This window comes from Lepisosteus platostomus, chromosome 10, assembly GCF_059453375.1.
Source record: "Lepisosteus platostomus isolate fLepPlt1 chromosome 10, fLepPlt1.hap1, whole genome shotgun sequence".
NCBI lineage: Eukaryota > Metazoa > Chordata > Actinopteri > Semionotiformes > Lepisosteidae > Lepisosteus > Lepisosteus platostomus.
The window spans coordinates 19,551,706-19,568,431 of record NC_142620.1 but is presented as its reverse complement, the minus strand read 5'-3'; the positions used below and the strand labels follow the sequence as shown (position 1 = coordinate 19,568,431).

The 16,726-nt window shown below is 40.6% G+C and overlaps 1 protein-coding gene across 3 annotated transcripts in view; it reads left to right on the top strand.

Annotated features, from left to right (window-relative positions):
• Positions 1 to 16,726, top strand: part of ccdc88c (coiled-coil and HOOK domain protein 88C) — an 83,534-nt gene that overhangs the window by 1,972 nt on the left and 64,836 nt on the right. For all 3 annotated transcript variants that reach the window (XM_088648648.1, XM_088648647.1, XM_088648649.1), the window contains exons 2-3: positions 2,823 to 2,923; positions 10,695 to 10,803. In XM_088648648.1, the coding sequence (XP_088504774.1) occupies positions 2,823 to 2,923; positions 10,695 to 10,803 (210 nt within the window). The remainder of the gene's footprint in view (positions 1 to 2,822; positions 2,924 to 10,694; positions 10,804 to 16,726) is intronic.

Here is a 16,726-nt window from a genome sequence, read left to right as displayed (position 1 = left end):
AACTCAATGTCCGTTTGCTGCTACTTGTCGGCCAATTCTTTGCATTTCAACATGCATTTGATTTTTATATATTTGCACTATATTTGATTTTTTTATAGAAGGCTTGTTGGGATCTTTAAGGGATTTAAACAATATTTAATAATAGGTGTTAGATATTTTTGGGAACAATGATAGTTGTAAAGAAGGAAAAACTGATAAAATTGTAAGGGGTGAATCCTGTTAAATCTAGATAATTATGGTGTTAATTTATAGTTTGTCTCAGCTCATTTATAGCGCAGTCCCTCGGGATTAAACCTACAGCAGCTCGATGACCAGAATAAATGCAAGAGCGCTGTCAAGATGTCACAGCCAGTATCAAACCTGTAACCCACATCCCTTATGTATGTAACGCTCTGATTTGCTCCTCCCAGTCAGTTTTTTAGTCCTCTGGAGACAGTAGCGGTGATGCTGGTAGTAATCGCGGCGCACGCACTTTTCAAATTACAGCAGGAAGTATCAATCTCATTGAGTACCGGCAGCTTCGTGCAAGGTTTTTTTTCTGGACTTCCCGGCGTTTTTTTCCTTTCGGTTCTGAACTTTCAAAAAGACACTGTATTTGCGCTTTTACAGAAGTCAAATTAGATATCTGACGAAACCGACTACTACAAATTTATGGGGTTGAACGTTGAGTATTTAAAATGAAATCCTCCTGTCCTATTTCATTTTTCATGTCAATATTTTACTGGCTGGGCTGCTGTCTTTCTAGGTTTCTATGGGGTTTAAAACACTAGAGATTACATGGCGCGTTAATTAACAGTACGTTAATTAACAATATTAATGATAATATAGTGAGAAGACTGACTTGCACAGTTACTAGAAGGAGAAGGATTGTTTTGTTTTAAGGGCTGTGATGCTTTTTAAACTTTATTTTACATAGCATCTCCAAGTGCAGTCACTTTAAAGTGCTTTACAGTACTTTAAAAAAGCACATTTCGCTCTAAATTACCCTTGTTATTGTGAAGTGAAAAAATCAGAGCCGACATAAAAGATCACAAAGCTTTTAGATTAAAAAGCACCAAATATGACTGCAGTCTTATTAGTTTGGAGTTTGGAGAGCTCTGAGGCACATCATCTGTTGAAAGAGTGCAGAGAGTAAGAGTAGTAAAAGAGAATCAGCTCAGCTGGTGTCAGTTGGAGAGGAGGAGGAAACCTACAGCATGACCAGTATATATTGGAGACCCCTGCCATGTAGGGCAATCAAGTTGAAACCTAGCAGGAAGCCAGTGCAGGGACTCTAAGGTGGGAGTGATGTCATTACTTTAGCCAGGATACTACCTTCTGAATCCTGCCCATATTGAACATAAGGTCATTTACAAAAGAGAGGAGGCTATTTGTTTCATCTTGCTCATTTGTTTTTTTTAATAGGTAATTGATCCAAAAAAACTAATTTGGTTGTTTCCTGAGGGAAGCCAATGTATCAGCTTGTTCCAGACTCCCACAACCCTTTATATAAAATGTGCCTTCTTAACAGGAGGGATGTAGCTAATTGCTCTTCTCTAAACTGATTCCAGAGCAGCCATATCTTTCATGTATTGTGTGTTATGCCGAGCCCACGAGTGGGCAAACTGGGCACAGTGAATCAAATGTTTCAGAGCTCAAGTTGCGGTCGAGAAAATGGGTTTAATGGAGGAATGAGTAGTATTGAAAACAATGGTGATCTAACAGTGGGAAACTGGGGTAAGGAATGTCCTGGGAAGCCTGGAAAATCCTGGGAAAAGATACTGGAAGAACCTGGAAGCGTCCTGGGAGAAGTCCCAAGAAGAACGTGGGCCAGAGCAGCCACACACTCCCAATAAGACTCAAAGACAGAGCCCTGAGGGATGGTTGCTAAGGATGCTAAGTGTAGGTTTAGAAAGTGCTGCAAGTAGGATAGAGAAATCCTTGGGGGGGAAAAAAGTGAATTTATTTATATATAGGACACTGCCTGTCAGCAGTTGTCAGATGGGAAAAACAGTCTTCAATACACGCTACGCATGAGGTTCAAAGGTCAACCTAACATTGCAAATCACATCCCGAAGTCTTCATTTTGGATCAGAACTCAAGAATGTGCTTGATGTTGATGTTGGTAATCTGATTGTTGTCTGCATACAAATGGTGATTCAAACCACATAATTGCAGTACTAGACCGAGGGTTAACCCATAGATAGTAAATAACAGAGGACCCTATATTGACCCCAGTGTAACACCAAATATAACCATTCCAATAAAATATTGAGAGCACTGTATGCATTTACAGTAACAAACTTTGATGAACTGGCGTTGAATTGGCTAAAAAGTAAATTACAGTTTTTATACTTCTTTCTTTTATAGTCTTATATATACAGTCTCTCAGTAGACCAGAGATGAAGAAAGATGATTGCTGTAGGTTTTTTTTCCCTTTTCAGAATTGCCAGTTATGTTTCTGTCCCTCAAATTTAGAAGTGTTGCCCTCAAGAGGTGTCTGCTTGCTTGCTTTCCTCAACATGTCCTGTCAAACCCATCATCTGCTTCTGCACACTACAGGTCCCACAACGCAACAGCCAGGTCTCAGGGATGAGTTGAGCCTAGAGCACCATTTGTGATAGATGTCAGCTCAGCACCCCCTCTTTGGGAATCGTGGCCAAAGGCAGATAGGCATTGATATCCCAACTACTGAGTTTACAGTGCTTTCTGAAAAGAATGATATTGGTGGCTCTACTGAGGAATTCCCTCAGTTGCTCTTTGTGTTAACAATACTGATTCTTCTCTGTGCCAACTGCTCTGAAAAGGGACTAACAGTGCCTTCCTATCTTCCTGGCCTGCAGGTGAAAACGTTTGGGCCCCTGGGAGGTGGAAATGAAGATAAGCTCTCCATGTATATGGAGCTTGTGGATGGCATCTTTTTACACAAGATCATGCTGCAAATGTAAGTACAGGTATACGCCACTGTCCTGGGTGATCCCAGGAACCTGTGGTCCTCTGGGCATCTGAGAGATGGCTGCACTCAAAAATAGCCAACGTATTCCTGATCCCTTTGTAACTGAATGCAGTGTCACTGCTGTGCAGTGCTCTACACACAAAAGATTTTGCTAAAGTTAAGTAATTAATATCATTATTTGGGGAAGATGTCATTGTAGTATTTAGGAATGGGAATCCTGAGATATTGGTATAATGTACTTTGGGTCAGTGGGACCTTGTCAAGTTCAGAAATGTTAATTTTATATTAATGAAATATGTTGTATATTGTGATGCCATGACCTCACACTCACAACTCTTTCAATCTTGTCTTATATTACCTGAAGTGAGCTAAAAGTTATTACAGAGAACTTGAAAGGTGACTGGCTTAGAAGCATTGCATATTGTATTCCTCATGGGAGTTTTGTGCAGGTGGCGATTGAGGGGTACATATATTTTCGGCAGTAGTCATGTTAAACTTGAACAAATGTGTAGAACATTTTTGCCTTGAACTACAGAACAACCCTGGGGATGTTTCTGCATAGGCTGTTCACTTCTAGGCTTCCTGATGCTACACTTTGTGCCATTTTTGTAATAAGTTTAGGTCACAAGATGTTCATTTCACATAAAACCTAATTTCAACAGCCATATGTGGCGTTTTACTTTGGTAACTCTAAGTTAGTGTCACAAGCTATAATCTTCCCAAACCTTATATTGTAGCATCCAAAACAGGTTCATTGGCTCTGTCAAAGGCAGTGAGCTTTGGTACTGTGGCAGAGGGCTCACAGCTCTAATGTATTAAAATGGGAACCCCCAGATGATCCACAGTATTTCTGTGCCTGGTGCAGATATCAAACAGATCTCGTTGCCTTCAAAAGGCTTTGCAGTTTGTCCACAGACAGTCTGTCAGATACTACTGCACTAATCTGCTTTAAGTTTGTGCTTGGTGATGTTTTTAACTCACATGCAGTATTACTGTGTTGAGACTGCCAGTTTTAACAGTGTGAAGCTCTGACTAATTTCCTATCCTGTCAGCTCAAGAAGGCTTGCTGTCACACTGACTTGAGCAGATTCTGTTACTTCATGAGTGACTGAAACGTGGTCTGACTTTCATGTCTAACAATCACATCTTCACTTCCTCTGTTGGGCAGCTGTCGTTGTAAAGATAATTTAACTGAGTTGCTTTCCCCGAGACGAAATTGAATTTGAAAGCAATTGCAAATAAAAAAAGAGGGAGAAAAAGACAGACGTTGGAGGTCCTGCTTTGAAACTGGAGAACAGAAAAGTCTATTAAGTTTCTCTTAAAGTCTCTGCACAGACTTGGTTTTTATAATGTGGAGGTATACATTGTGCACCAGCCTGCAATCGTGTTTAAGGCTGTGGCTGTGTTTGAAAAACAAGTTTTTAGAAGCTTAGACCTCTGACTTGAAACTGACATACCCTATTTAAGTGTTCTCTGAACTATTATTGACCATAAATGAGAAGTGTAAAATATAAGCTAGTTGTATTTAGTTTGTCTGCATTTGTATATGTGTTGCAGAAATTAGATTGTTTCATAACTCAATACAGGACACAAAAGTCGCTTTTTACTTTTGTGTAGTTTTGCACAAATAAGTAATATCCAACAGCTGGCAAGGTGGGTGACTTTATTGTTGTTGAATAAATGGGATTTTAAAATTAATTCTTATTATTGCACGGCTCAAGAACTTTACATAACTTTGTAGTGGATGATTGTAAAATCCAGTGTTCTTCAAATGCTGCTAGCAAAAATGGCTCTTGGAATTCTTTAAGATTTTTGTTCAGCACTGATACTGTTTGCCTAGGCTCCATCATTTATGATATAATTTTGTGCCTCAAACTGCTTGCTACTCCAGGAAGTCAACTTCAGCAGCTTCTGTAGCTGAATGAGTGTCATGGGCGACCGATAACCTTTATTCAGAGACATTCATACCTGTGTAAAGACCATATGCTAGTCTGTTAGCAGTAACTGTGCACAAAAATCTGGTGGCTGATCAGTGACATGAGAGGAAGTCTGGGTCTCTCCCAGTGCTTCTCTGGGTTTGAAGTCTGACTAATTCTGAGTTGCAGGTGTTTGGGTAACCGCACATTCGAGCTGCAATATGCTCTGTACTCACAAACTTTCATTTACTGACAGAGGGCCTGCAAGATGGCTGAAATATTGCAACATGCACAATAAAACCATTCGTATTTAAGCATTGGTTCAATTTTTTTCCCTTATCTACCAAAAAATAGGTCAGATGTGACAATTATAAGGAGGCTCAGTGCCCACGATGTTAATGCATGCTTTTCCCTTGTGTAAGGAGCTCAGGACAGAGGAGACTTACTGAGCGATGTTGTATTCTTTTTGTCAGGCCTCCTGAGTGCTCACTGACAGTGTGGTTGCTATCGGGAATTAACATGTTTTCATGATTTTAACCTGATAGCGTTTGCTGCTTGGGGTAATGCCCTCAGCTTTGAAAATACAAATCTGATTACCGAAGAGCTGAAAAAGTAATGTGACCCAGAGCTGTCATGGTACCAGTTTCTGTAATGTGTATATGCTGAGTCAAATATGCAAAGCCAGTGCCACTGAAATACTGTAGGTACTTGCAGGCAGATTCTAAGCTGTTATGAGAGTCCCTGTGCTATGGTGGGCTCTATGTTCAGTGTTTGTAATGCCTTTAATGTTTTGGTTTTGGCCAGCATGCTGTCGGAATTTAAATTTTTGGAGCATCCAAACTTGCCAAACAAACTGCTATGAAAGAGGACTGTTTCTTACTTACAGTTATTCAATTTATTTTTTCAACAGAAATGTTTGCTTTTCTTGATTTACATATTGCAAAGGTAGTGTAGTTTTTAAATGTTAGATTACTCCCACAGGATGCTTTGGCATTTTTGCTCTTAAAATGTTTCAGTGTTTCAATCTGTAATTAGACTGCACACATTCCTTCAGGTGTGTCGGGATTTGTTTTATGGTTTGTGAAGTTGCAGGGCTCCTCTGTTTCCAGTACAGCAGCACTAAAGGCCAGAACATTCCTTGTTCTCCCAGAAACATGTCCTTTAACCCACTTTCTGGCGGCAACCCGGACTTCTCTTTGAATGGTGGCAAGGGGTTTAAATACCTCCTCTTCTGGAACAAAGGAAATGTTATCTGAGAAGTGAAAGAAAATACCCCTGTGAGACTTTGAAACACAGAGAGGCATACTTTTAGTCACGACAGGATACAGAGCTTCATGTTCTGTGTAACTTGCTTCTCCATCAGACCTGTGGTCATCATATAGGACATGCTTGGACTCCTTGAGCCAGTGTGATGTTCTTTTTTATAATAATAATAATAACTGCTTACACTTATATAGCGCTTTTCTGGACACTCCACTCAAAGCGCTTTACAGGTAATGGGGACTCCCCTCCACCACCACCAATGTGCAGCATCCACCTGGATGATGCGACGGCAGCCATAGTGCGCCAGAACGCTCACCACACATCAGCTATCAGTGGGGAGGAGAGCAGAGTAATGTAGCCAATTCATAGAAAAGGATTATTAGGAGGCCATGATTGGTAAGGGCCAATTGGAAATTTGGCCAGGACACCGGGGTTACACCCCTACTCTTTTCGAGAAGCGCCCTGGGATTTTTAATGACCACAGAGAGTCAGGACCTCGGTTTTACGTCTCATCCGAAGGACGGCGCCTGTTTACAGTATAGTGTCCCCATCACTATACTGGGGCATTAGGACCCACATGGACCACAGGGTGAGCGCCCCCTGCTGGCCCCACTAACACCTCTTCCAGCAGCAACCTTAGTTTTTCCCAGGAGGTCTCCCATCCAGGTACTGACCAGGCTCACACCTGCTTAGCTTCAGTGGGTTGCCAGTTGTGAGTTGCAGGGTGATATGGCTGCTGGCAAATTTTTGGCTTTATAATTCTTGTTCCCCAGCTCTTTATCGATCCGGTTTAATTTCTCCACAGTGTATTTATAGTTTCAGATACTTGCCTCTGGTTCTTCAAAGCTTTATGTGTTCTGTGGACAATATATTAAGTTACCAGCTCATTCCTAATCTCCGTCTAGTCCCTCTACTGTAGGTCTGTTGTCATGAGACAACAGTGTGTGAGCTTCTCTGGAGATTAGGTGTCCAATATGTCTTCATCTCTTCTGCGTTTTTTAAGAATTAGAAAAGTTGTGTTGAGAATAGATTGCATCTATTGACCTGAAAATTATACCAAAGACTTGCTTGTGCAGAGAGGCCTTATATCTTTAGCTCTGATTAATATCGAGTGAGTGGAATGGCTGTGTTCACTAACTCATCTGGCAGCCGGAAAGAGTGCTGAGTCAAGTCATAAATTTGTGTGTGTGTGCGAGTCTGAGCTCCTCCTGACAAATACTATGTCTCAGTACTCAGTGATGCTCTGAAATCTGAACTGCATTAAAGTAATTGGGAGCACGAAGGGGAAATGGATTAAAGCTAAATATAAGAGGAAAAATGTATACTTTTATGTTATAATTTTTTAAAACTCTAGCTTTATGTCTTTGGCTCAGGTCTGTGTGTTTAATAACTGATGAAAACATACTTCTACTCCTGCCACTAGCTTTCAGCTCTCTCACCAGTTCCATGCTACAGAATAGACTTAAAACAGTAAATATGTAGTTTACTGCATTCACAAATGTGTATGAAATTGTACAATGGGTTCAGTTTAAGAATGTTTTGGCGCTGCAAGCTAGCCTTAAGTAAAGTCAGTGTGCCCATCAAAATAGACTGTCATAATCTGTCAGTGATAGAGAAGTCTTATTTGAACTGTGCGGTATAATTCTTAAATAGTAGCATGAGGCTGTATTTTGCATTTTTAGGCAAGCTGACCTTGAATTTATAAACTCGTGCATCTGATCACAGAAATGCCTGCAGTTTAAGAAGACAGAAGAGTATATACTTGTCCCCTGATTAATACAAAAGAACATGAGAATGGTCATGCGTTAGGGAAGGCCATGTGGTCCGTACACGTCTGTCAGAGGAGCTCATCCAACCATTTCTTGACAGAAGCCAGGGCATCAGCTTTAACAGTATGGCTTGGCAGCTTGTGCCATGCTTCCGTAACTCTTTGTATAAAGAGATGGCGCCTGTGCTCAGTTGTAAATGCACTGCCGTGTAGTTCCCTCTTGTGTGTTTGTATTTCACCATTGGTTCTGAAAGAGGATTTTGAACACTTGTCATAGTCTCCTCTGTGCAAGACTTTAAAGAATCAGTTCTTTTAGCCTGTGGGTGTAGGGCATTGTTTTTGAGCCCAGGAATATCTTTTACTGGAAAGTTACAGTTGCTTTGTTTCTTTCTGAAGTTACATGCTGGATTGCTCATTTTACAATTTGCAGTAAACCTCAAAAAAGTTCATTGGCCTGTTGTATGAATGTTCCCGGTTCCTTTGTAACAACAATCCAGTCTATGAAGGGAAACTGTTAATCCTGCAGCAGTTACTGGTTTTCTCTGTGCTTCTGGAGAAAAACAGGATTTTCAGATTTCAAATAGGTGGACATTAGTCATGATTTTTCTTCATCTGTTCCAAAGGTGTCTTTCAGGTGGCTCTGTCTAAGACATTTTTAATGGCTGTTATTCCAGAGCTTTGTTGAATATTGCAGACTTTCAGATTTCCTTCAGTAGGACAAGGGCGATGGTGGTCTCCTCTTAATCCCTTTTCTTCTGCTCCCTTCTTTCTAGTTCTTTGCGAATGTTCTGCAGGCAAAATTGTAAACGGGAGAACGGGGCTAGAAAGAGGAGCAGACAGTCTGGCACGGCTCCTCGTCCTTCTGAAAGAGCGGGGATTGTTGGAGAGCCTGGCAGAAACAACAGAAAGGGCCGCGTTTCCTTCTATGGCTTTTCGCTAACTAAGATTCTTTCACTTGTGCCCAGCACATACAGCCAAATTTGGACCATTTGCATGCAGTTGCTACAAAACAAATGTAAATGATGTGAACGGGGGCTATTTATCCCTGTCCTTGCTGTGTACCACTTGCGAATATCGACACCTTCGTCAATACAGATCTGATATCTTTAGCAGCAAAATGGTCTGTGGATGGGATGAAGGGTGTGTTAGGTGCCGTAGGGGAATATGTGACTGATGAGCTCTCTGCAGTCATAACCTCTGGTATCGCATTCTTGTTTGGTGAATCATCCTTCTCTACTGACTTGAGTCTTAAAGACAGACTTTCTCCCCCGTTACTTCTACTTGAACCATGGACATCCACAGAAAGCTCAGTGCTGAGGTGGTGTACTGTAGGTGCTTCCGTACATGTTTTTCGCATGTGAAAATTTAGCTTCCAGTGGTTCATGTGTTTAGTCCCAATTTATAATGATAACTCTTCATATTTATTTAATGAGAGTTTTTTCCAAATTGCAGTTCACAAGCCAAAATGACCAAGCTAAAGGTTACACAGGCCTATTTGATAGTCCATTCGGCTATTGCAGTGTGCCAGAATTGTTCTTGTTTTCCATTGTGTGGAAAGATAGACTGAAAGTACTTTAAAAAAGCAGGGAATTTCTTTTAAAAGTGTAGACTGCTGGCCACATAATATAGGTCTGGGGAGAGAATAACTTCAACAAAAGCCTTGTCAGTACTCTCAGCACCTAGCATTTATTCTGTTGTATAAAACAATGTGCATAAGCGCTTCTCGAATAAGCACCATATTGATAGATTGAAGCAGCTTTCTACCTTTTTCGACACATTAGCAGAACCGTACTCACTTTATTGTGACATCTGTTTAGGTCGTTAAGGATTAGCTGTGAGGCCCTAATTAACATAACATGACTGCTCTTTATCATGCAAATTCAAGACTTATCTGCCCCAGTCTCTTCTTTTATCTTGCGCTGGGATGTTATTGATGGTTTTTCCCGAGGTTGGAAAGCTGAACGTTGCAATGGCTATGGAAAACCGTGTGTTCAGCGATTAGACCTGACGTCACAGAAGCTAGTGCAAGAGATGCAGACTTTTAAAGTGGACTAGACAGTAGGATTGTGGTTTATATGCTCTTAGCTGACTGTCTTTCCATTATTAATGGGCTGCAGTATCCCAGCTACCAAAATTATTTTTACATAATCTTAATCATCCCCGTAAAACAAAAAGCTGAGTTGAGAATTTCGAGAACGTCATGTTGCTAAGCAGTGACAGCTTTTTTTTTTTTACTTTCAAGGATATTTTTCTATACTTAAATGAGCACATGACCTTTTTTTCTATGTAGTTTATTTTTAACTTTGTAAATGTACTTTTCCTTTCTTATAAAACAACTTCCAGTTTGTCTCTAGCGCCAGTTTAATTTTGTTACTTTTTGTAAATGAAGGTTTTGAAAGCATCTTACTGTATTTTTACAAATACGCACTTCTGTAATTCCCCTTGAATATAGAACAGATGAGCACAAATTGCAAACGTGTCATTAACCGTCTTCCACTTGACTGTGGCTGTTTGTCTGTTTGCAATGATTTATTGTTTTTTTATCTTCTAAGAAGTGAAAATGGTTGCAGGCGTTTTTTTTAATGTAAAGCAAAGGAATTTGGCCTCTGCTTCAGATGTTTTACTGAAACTTAGAATGTCTTTCTTAATTGTGCTTAACAGTAGTATATAGGAAGTGGTCATGTACCCGTTGCCCTTTTTATATTGCTTGGTTTTATTTCTGCTCAGCACATGGGGATGCTTTAATGTAAAACATGCTAGAAGTGTTTTTGTCATGAGAAAATTCAATAACTCTTTTGTTCTCCTTCTGCAGTGACCCAAGTCCTACAAATCAGCGAATGAATAAACACATCAACAATGACGTCAACCTGCGGATTCAGAATCTCAATATTCTGGTCCGGCACATTAAGCACTACTACCAGGTGAGCTGCTTTACCCTGCTTTCCTGACACTGCTAAGTGTTGCTGTAAATTTAAGTGCTTTTCCTTCTTAAAGGTTTATCAGACATTCTCTGACTGGAAATTAGAGGGTCAGAGTGCTGTGAGCTTGTATTTCTTATGTATATTGTCTCTATAGTCTTCCATGCCTAGTACATTATTGTTTTGGTTTTGATAATTAGATGAAGGGAAAACATGGAATGTGTTGGTTGGAGTGGAGCAAATGTGGTAAAGCACCTCTCTCAAGGTAAAATAGCAGGTCTGCAGCTGGGACTTGAACCTGCAACTCACCACACTCACAGCTTGTTACACTGTTACTGTTTCTTAGCTAGGATTCTGACTGGAAGTTTAAATGCTGCAATAGAGCAGTGCAAATTCATTTCCCACCCTTTATAATTCTTTCCATTGGAATGTTTTGCTCTGTTGTGTAGTTGTAGTGCTGTTACTATGCTCTTTAAAATGCCAGACCAACTGACTGCCAAAGTCGATGTCTGATAAGAGTACCGATAAAAAGCTGAAGCTTATGATGTCATAATAACAAACAGTTCCTTATGAATGATTACAGTTATCTTGTCCACCCCTCAGAAAAATGTTTAAAATACCATGTGTGATGAGTTATGACTTTTTTCCCTGCATTACACACAGTCAAAATTCAAAAATATCATTTTAGATCTTTAACATCTGATATATAGTTTTAATTGTATCATTCTCCCCTAGAAACTATTCTTTTTATTGTCCAGCGTATTTATAATGTTTTTGCATTTGGAGTTAATAGGCATTGAAAAATGTCTGTGTACTGAAAGGCCCCTTAAATGTGCCTCTCTGTTTTCCTGAATCCTAAACTTAAGAACACCAGAAAGCTCTATGGATGTTAACTCTGTTTATTTCTTCAGTTGACACCTAAAATATAGACCTAAGCCGTCTTTGTGCACCAAGAGTCTTGTGGATAAGCACAAGAATCTTCCTAGCTTCTAGCTGATGTCTGACAACGATTTTCTTGGCCAATGGTTGCTTAGCAATGTCCCCAAACCTCAGCTATCTACTGTAGTCAGAAGGCTCTATGGTTCAATTTTTTTAGTTTCTATAAGTGTTGTCTTCTTATTCTTATTGCTTTCAATCCCTGTATTAGCTTTCTCAGGACAACCTGTATCATAGTTTATAAAAAATCTGTGATAACTTGATCGGAAACATGTACACGTAATTAGAAACATTGTAATGAAATATTGCAGGAACCTCAAAGACTTGTGACTTGCACTTAGTCTGTAATTCTGCAACTATGGCCTTTAAAATAGCTTTAAAGGAGCCTTCAAATTGAATATCTGTAATTCTTAGAGAATATATAGATGGCACTCATAAACATTACTGTCATACAGTTTAAAGATTTTGCATCGATATTGATTTAAGCTTTGCAGAGGCTGTCACTGTGATGGTAGCATAGTAAGGTCCTGGTCTTTATGGACCACACACTACTCCAGTTAGTCGCAAAACTGGTGCAGTTTGAATTTATTTACACGTCCATCGAAAGGGATTATTTAGTGCCTTGTTCACGGGCAATAATTGTGCAGGTTCACTCATGGCTTTACCGGTGTGAAGCTCTTTTAATACCTGTAAGTCTTCAGTGCCGGCGGTGCAGGGGTTGATTAAGGGACATGCTGTCCTGCAGGTCTGTGCTGATTTCTCACAGCTGTGTTGTGCTAGCCTGTGTAGTTTAGTGCTCCCCTGAGACCCCTAGCTGTGCCAGGGGCTTCAATCTGATAAACGATCTTGCTGCAGACGTTCATGGAAGGGTGTTGGAAGGCCTTCCTTAAAGATGTTAAAGGAAACCTTTGCTGATAAATTAAATCATCACTCTCACTATGAAGGATCATAGTGAGAGCATTTGTATTTGGTTTATTTCACCTCATTTTTAGTCATCATTTGCTTATGCTGCAAATATCTTGAGGGAAAGAAAAGGGAAAATTAGTTTTGGGGTCTGGTCAGGAATATTGTACTTCCTGGTAGTCCCTTTGAGACCCTTTTCTCTATACAAACCACCAAACATTCCATTGAACTTCTGGGAAGTTAATTCCAATGAAAAGAGTTCACTTTTCACAGAAACTATGTTGCAAGAGACCCCGCTTTTTACAAGAACCGCCTTCTTTTCTAAATAGATTGTGCCTTTTTAGAACCACAGTGAAGACACTGTTCCCTTTAAAGAAGGCACTGCCATACATTCAAAAACACTCTGCCTGTGGACTGGTGGCGACTTCATGGTGTACCCCATCACTCGAGATGACATCACAGCCCACTGCCTGTGAACGGCTGGTGGTTTCATGTTGTATTCCACTAGTGATGATATCACAAGTTCCTTCAAAACCAGTGGGCTAGACCCCAGCACCACTACCCTTGTTATTGTAGAGCACAAGTGAATCCCAGGTGATCAAGACGTTGCATTTTCACTTTATGAAATGAACAGCATATTTGTAGCTGAGCACGAGCCCCTGAACTCAGAGCTTTTCTTTCCCAAAAGGGACTAGTGCGTTCCACCTGAGTGGCTAGGCCTGTGAGATGCACGTGGTGAGTGCAGGACACAGGAAATGTTGCCAGTGAGAGGTGGGTCATTCAGCCTGTCTCCCTTGTTTAGTTGTCAGTAGTTTAATGCTCCAAGAATCCTCCCGTCATGGAGGGGCATGACCTTTCTGGTGCTTGGACACTCTTAAAGCCCTTGGTGGCGGCAGTATTGATTAATAGCGAGGTTGAAAATTGATTGATGCCATTAAGAACTTGGTTGGAATGAAGACGACGTTGTGGTGTCTTTGGAACCTGGAGTGAGTGTTGCCGGTTCACGCGCCTGAAGGGTTAAAAATTGATGCCTTGAATCTTTTAGATCTACAGTGCCTGTGCTGGGATCTGCACCTTTTCTACACCTGAGATCTGGATGAGGGGCTCTTTCGCTGTGTGATTTATGAACAGTTGTTAATCAGAGACTCATTAATGCTTGCTTCTGTCCAGAAGGCACTGGCTGATAACTAAAGGCAGTTGTATATCGTGAGATCGTGATTGTTTAGAGAGCAGTATTTTTGTCGTGGGAGTGGAAACCGATAAAACAGGAGTATTGTAGACGGCAACACTAATGCTCCAGGAAAAATGAATGGGGCTTGTTTAGCGTTAAACAAAATGGAGGACTCATTAACATTTGTGTGGAGCCATACAGTACAGCAAAATGTATATAATTGTTTAGGCAACATGCAGCAGAATCTACCAGTAACAGCTTCTGCTGTTTACCCTACAATTTGAACTTTTAAGTGTTATTTGTGTGTGTAATACCACTCCCAGGAAATGTGTACAGGACTTGTTTCTCGGCACCTAACTGAAACATTGTTTCCTTCACTGCATTTGAGACAGACCAGTTTTGATTGATTTACAGTACGTCTGTAAAGGCCTACTTGCCCTGAACAAATACAGGAGAAAGAAAGTGCTCCCTACAAACAAAGCCCTGTGTCTTGGCAACGAGAACCAGTGTTGTGTTGCTTCACCGCCCCCTCCCCTACTTGTAAATGTCCGTTAAATAGGTGGTTGAAACAAGGTGTGGTTAACCACCGCAGCACTGAATTGGATTCTATCAGGCACTTTTAGGTCAGCTGTCTTTTTTACTGTAAGGGCACTTGATGGATAAAAACTACTCCCTGAAAGTTTTGTTCCAGCACTTGTAAAAATAAGCTGTGTTATGGATAAGCAAAATATTTTAAAGCTGGGAAACGTGCTCAGAACATGATTTCATCAGCGTGCAATTGGACTGCAGGTTCACATGTGAGGTATCTGCTGAGTTTGGCCGCACTCTGGTTTCTTGACTTGTCTGACTCCCTGTTTGTTTTGATGCCTGTCAGTGGAAGGGTGTCTTTTGGTGCCTGTTGTGAAAGGCAGGGCAGGAACAGCTGCTGCTTTCCCAGAATCCCCTGCCTGTCTGGGCCTTGACAACCTGGCTTTTAACAGCCCCTGGGGATCCTCATCTCCTTCGCTGTTTTTCCTCTCTCTAAGGAGCCTCTGCCCTTTTCATCTCCAAAGAGCTGTCTGCTTTCTACTGTTCCGTCTCCTTTTTGGTCTGTTGCTGTGGGACCAAGAGGAAGGCGGGGTTTTGTTTGTGCTGTATTGTTTAACCAGAGAAGCCAGTTGTGTCCCTAGGAAAGTACATTTCTATCAAATTTTTAATGGCATGAATGTGGCTTCCCTCTAATTAGTCTGCACAGAAAATATGCAGTGCGAGTTTCACCGTTGTCAAAGACTGCAAACTTAAAAACAATTTTGGATAAATCACATTTATGATATTCTTATTGAATTAACATAATGCTGAGGTACATTTTATGACTGGATTGTGTTCCTTGTTGCTTAGTGTCTCAAAGCGGGATTGCTAGTCTTGCTATTAATAACCTTTCTCGAAACTGTGCTCGGAAACTTTTCAGAGAAAGAAAGGAATCTAAAGGACTTTGTCTTATGGTACATGCTGGGCTTGTTCAATATATAAAATGCTTTAAAATGAAAACTTGCTTGGAGACCATAAATTTGGACTAGTATATTTCCAAATGTATCACCTATGTGAGGGAAATGGAAATATTGCAAAGACTGACTTTGACTGCGTGCTTAGGCTGGAATGAACAAACAGCCTACAGTGCTTGTACCCATAAACATGTTGTGATGGGCTTGAGAATGTATTAACAGTTGAGGAGCATATTAATACTGGCCAGACCTCTAATATACAACTAAATCATGTGGTGTTCTAATTGCGTCAGAAAGTGACCAGCAGGATGCAGGAATGGAGGTTGTGGGATCACATGTGCATGGTTACGCAGGGAGAAACGGAAATCATCATAATCCACTACCAAGCTGTGAGTGGAGTTCGGACTGAACAAGAAGTGTTTTTCTTTGCAACAACTTTTATTTTACATTGCACCTTTCATAGTATGGTATCGCAAGGTCCTAAAATGTAATGAAAATAATATGAAAGGGCTGCTCAACTGGAAACAGCTCCATGAGGTTTACATATTTGCACCTGCGTCCGTGAATGTTATTTGTTTGCTAATAGCCTTAATTATTTTTTGTTCTCACTGTGATTACACATCACACGATGAATCCTTCCCTGACATGCACTGAATAATATCTGGAATTGTGGGATTCTTCACCAAATTTAACTTGCACAAAACTATTTTGCATGTGTGTTTTGTGGACATATTTAGACCGTTACGCTCCTGATTTGTCAGAAGTTTAAAGAGTAACTTAAGTCTCAACTTATATCAGTTATTAAATCTTGGTAACAAAATAAATTCATTGACGGTATAGAAAAATGTATTATCTCACAAAATTGTGAATTTAGTGAAAGCACTGTGAGTCTTCTTGTTGTCGCACACACCCCTGGTCTCGCCATGGGCCGAGAGCGAGAGTTTGTGAGAATTGCGACGTTGAGTGGCCTTTCCTGCTCAGTAGTCCCTGCAGTGACTAATGTAATGTGATGTACCAGCGAATAAGTACAGGTTATGCAGCAGACATTTCACTGCGGAAATGATCAAACTTTGATCTCCATGCAGCGTTAAAAAGTAGTATCTGTCAGAGAAACAGTCTCAAAATCGAAAGCAATATTTCTATTGGATTAAAAGAGATGTATTCACAAGCCTGCTTGTTTACAATGTTATAGGGGCACGTCACCAGAAGTTTTGTTGCCTCATTCTGCATCTCAGAACATGGCACTGCGCATGCCTGGAAATTTAACCTATTGTGTCATGTAAATTGGAGGTTTTACAAGTTACTGTGTCCATTTTACTTTTATTGTGGTTTGAAATGCACTCGTTCCCCTTAAAATGAGTGCCCTCTCTGTGCTTTCTTGAGGAGAAATGATTTCCTGATGAGACTCCTTGGGATGCCATCAGGCTGGGGTCTG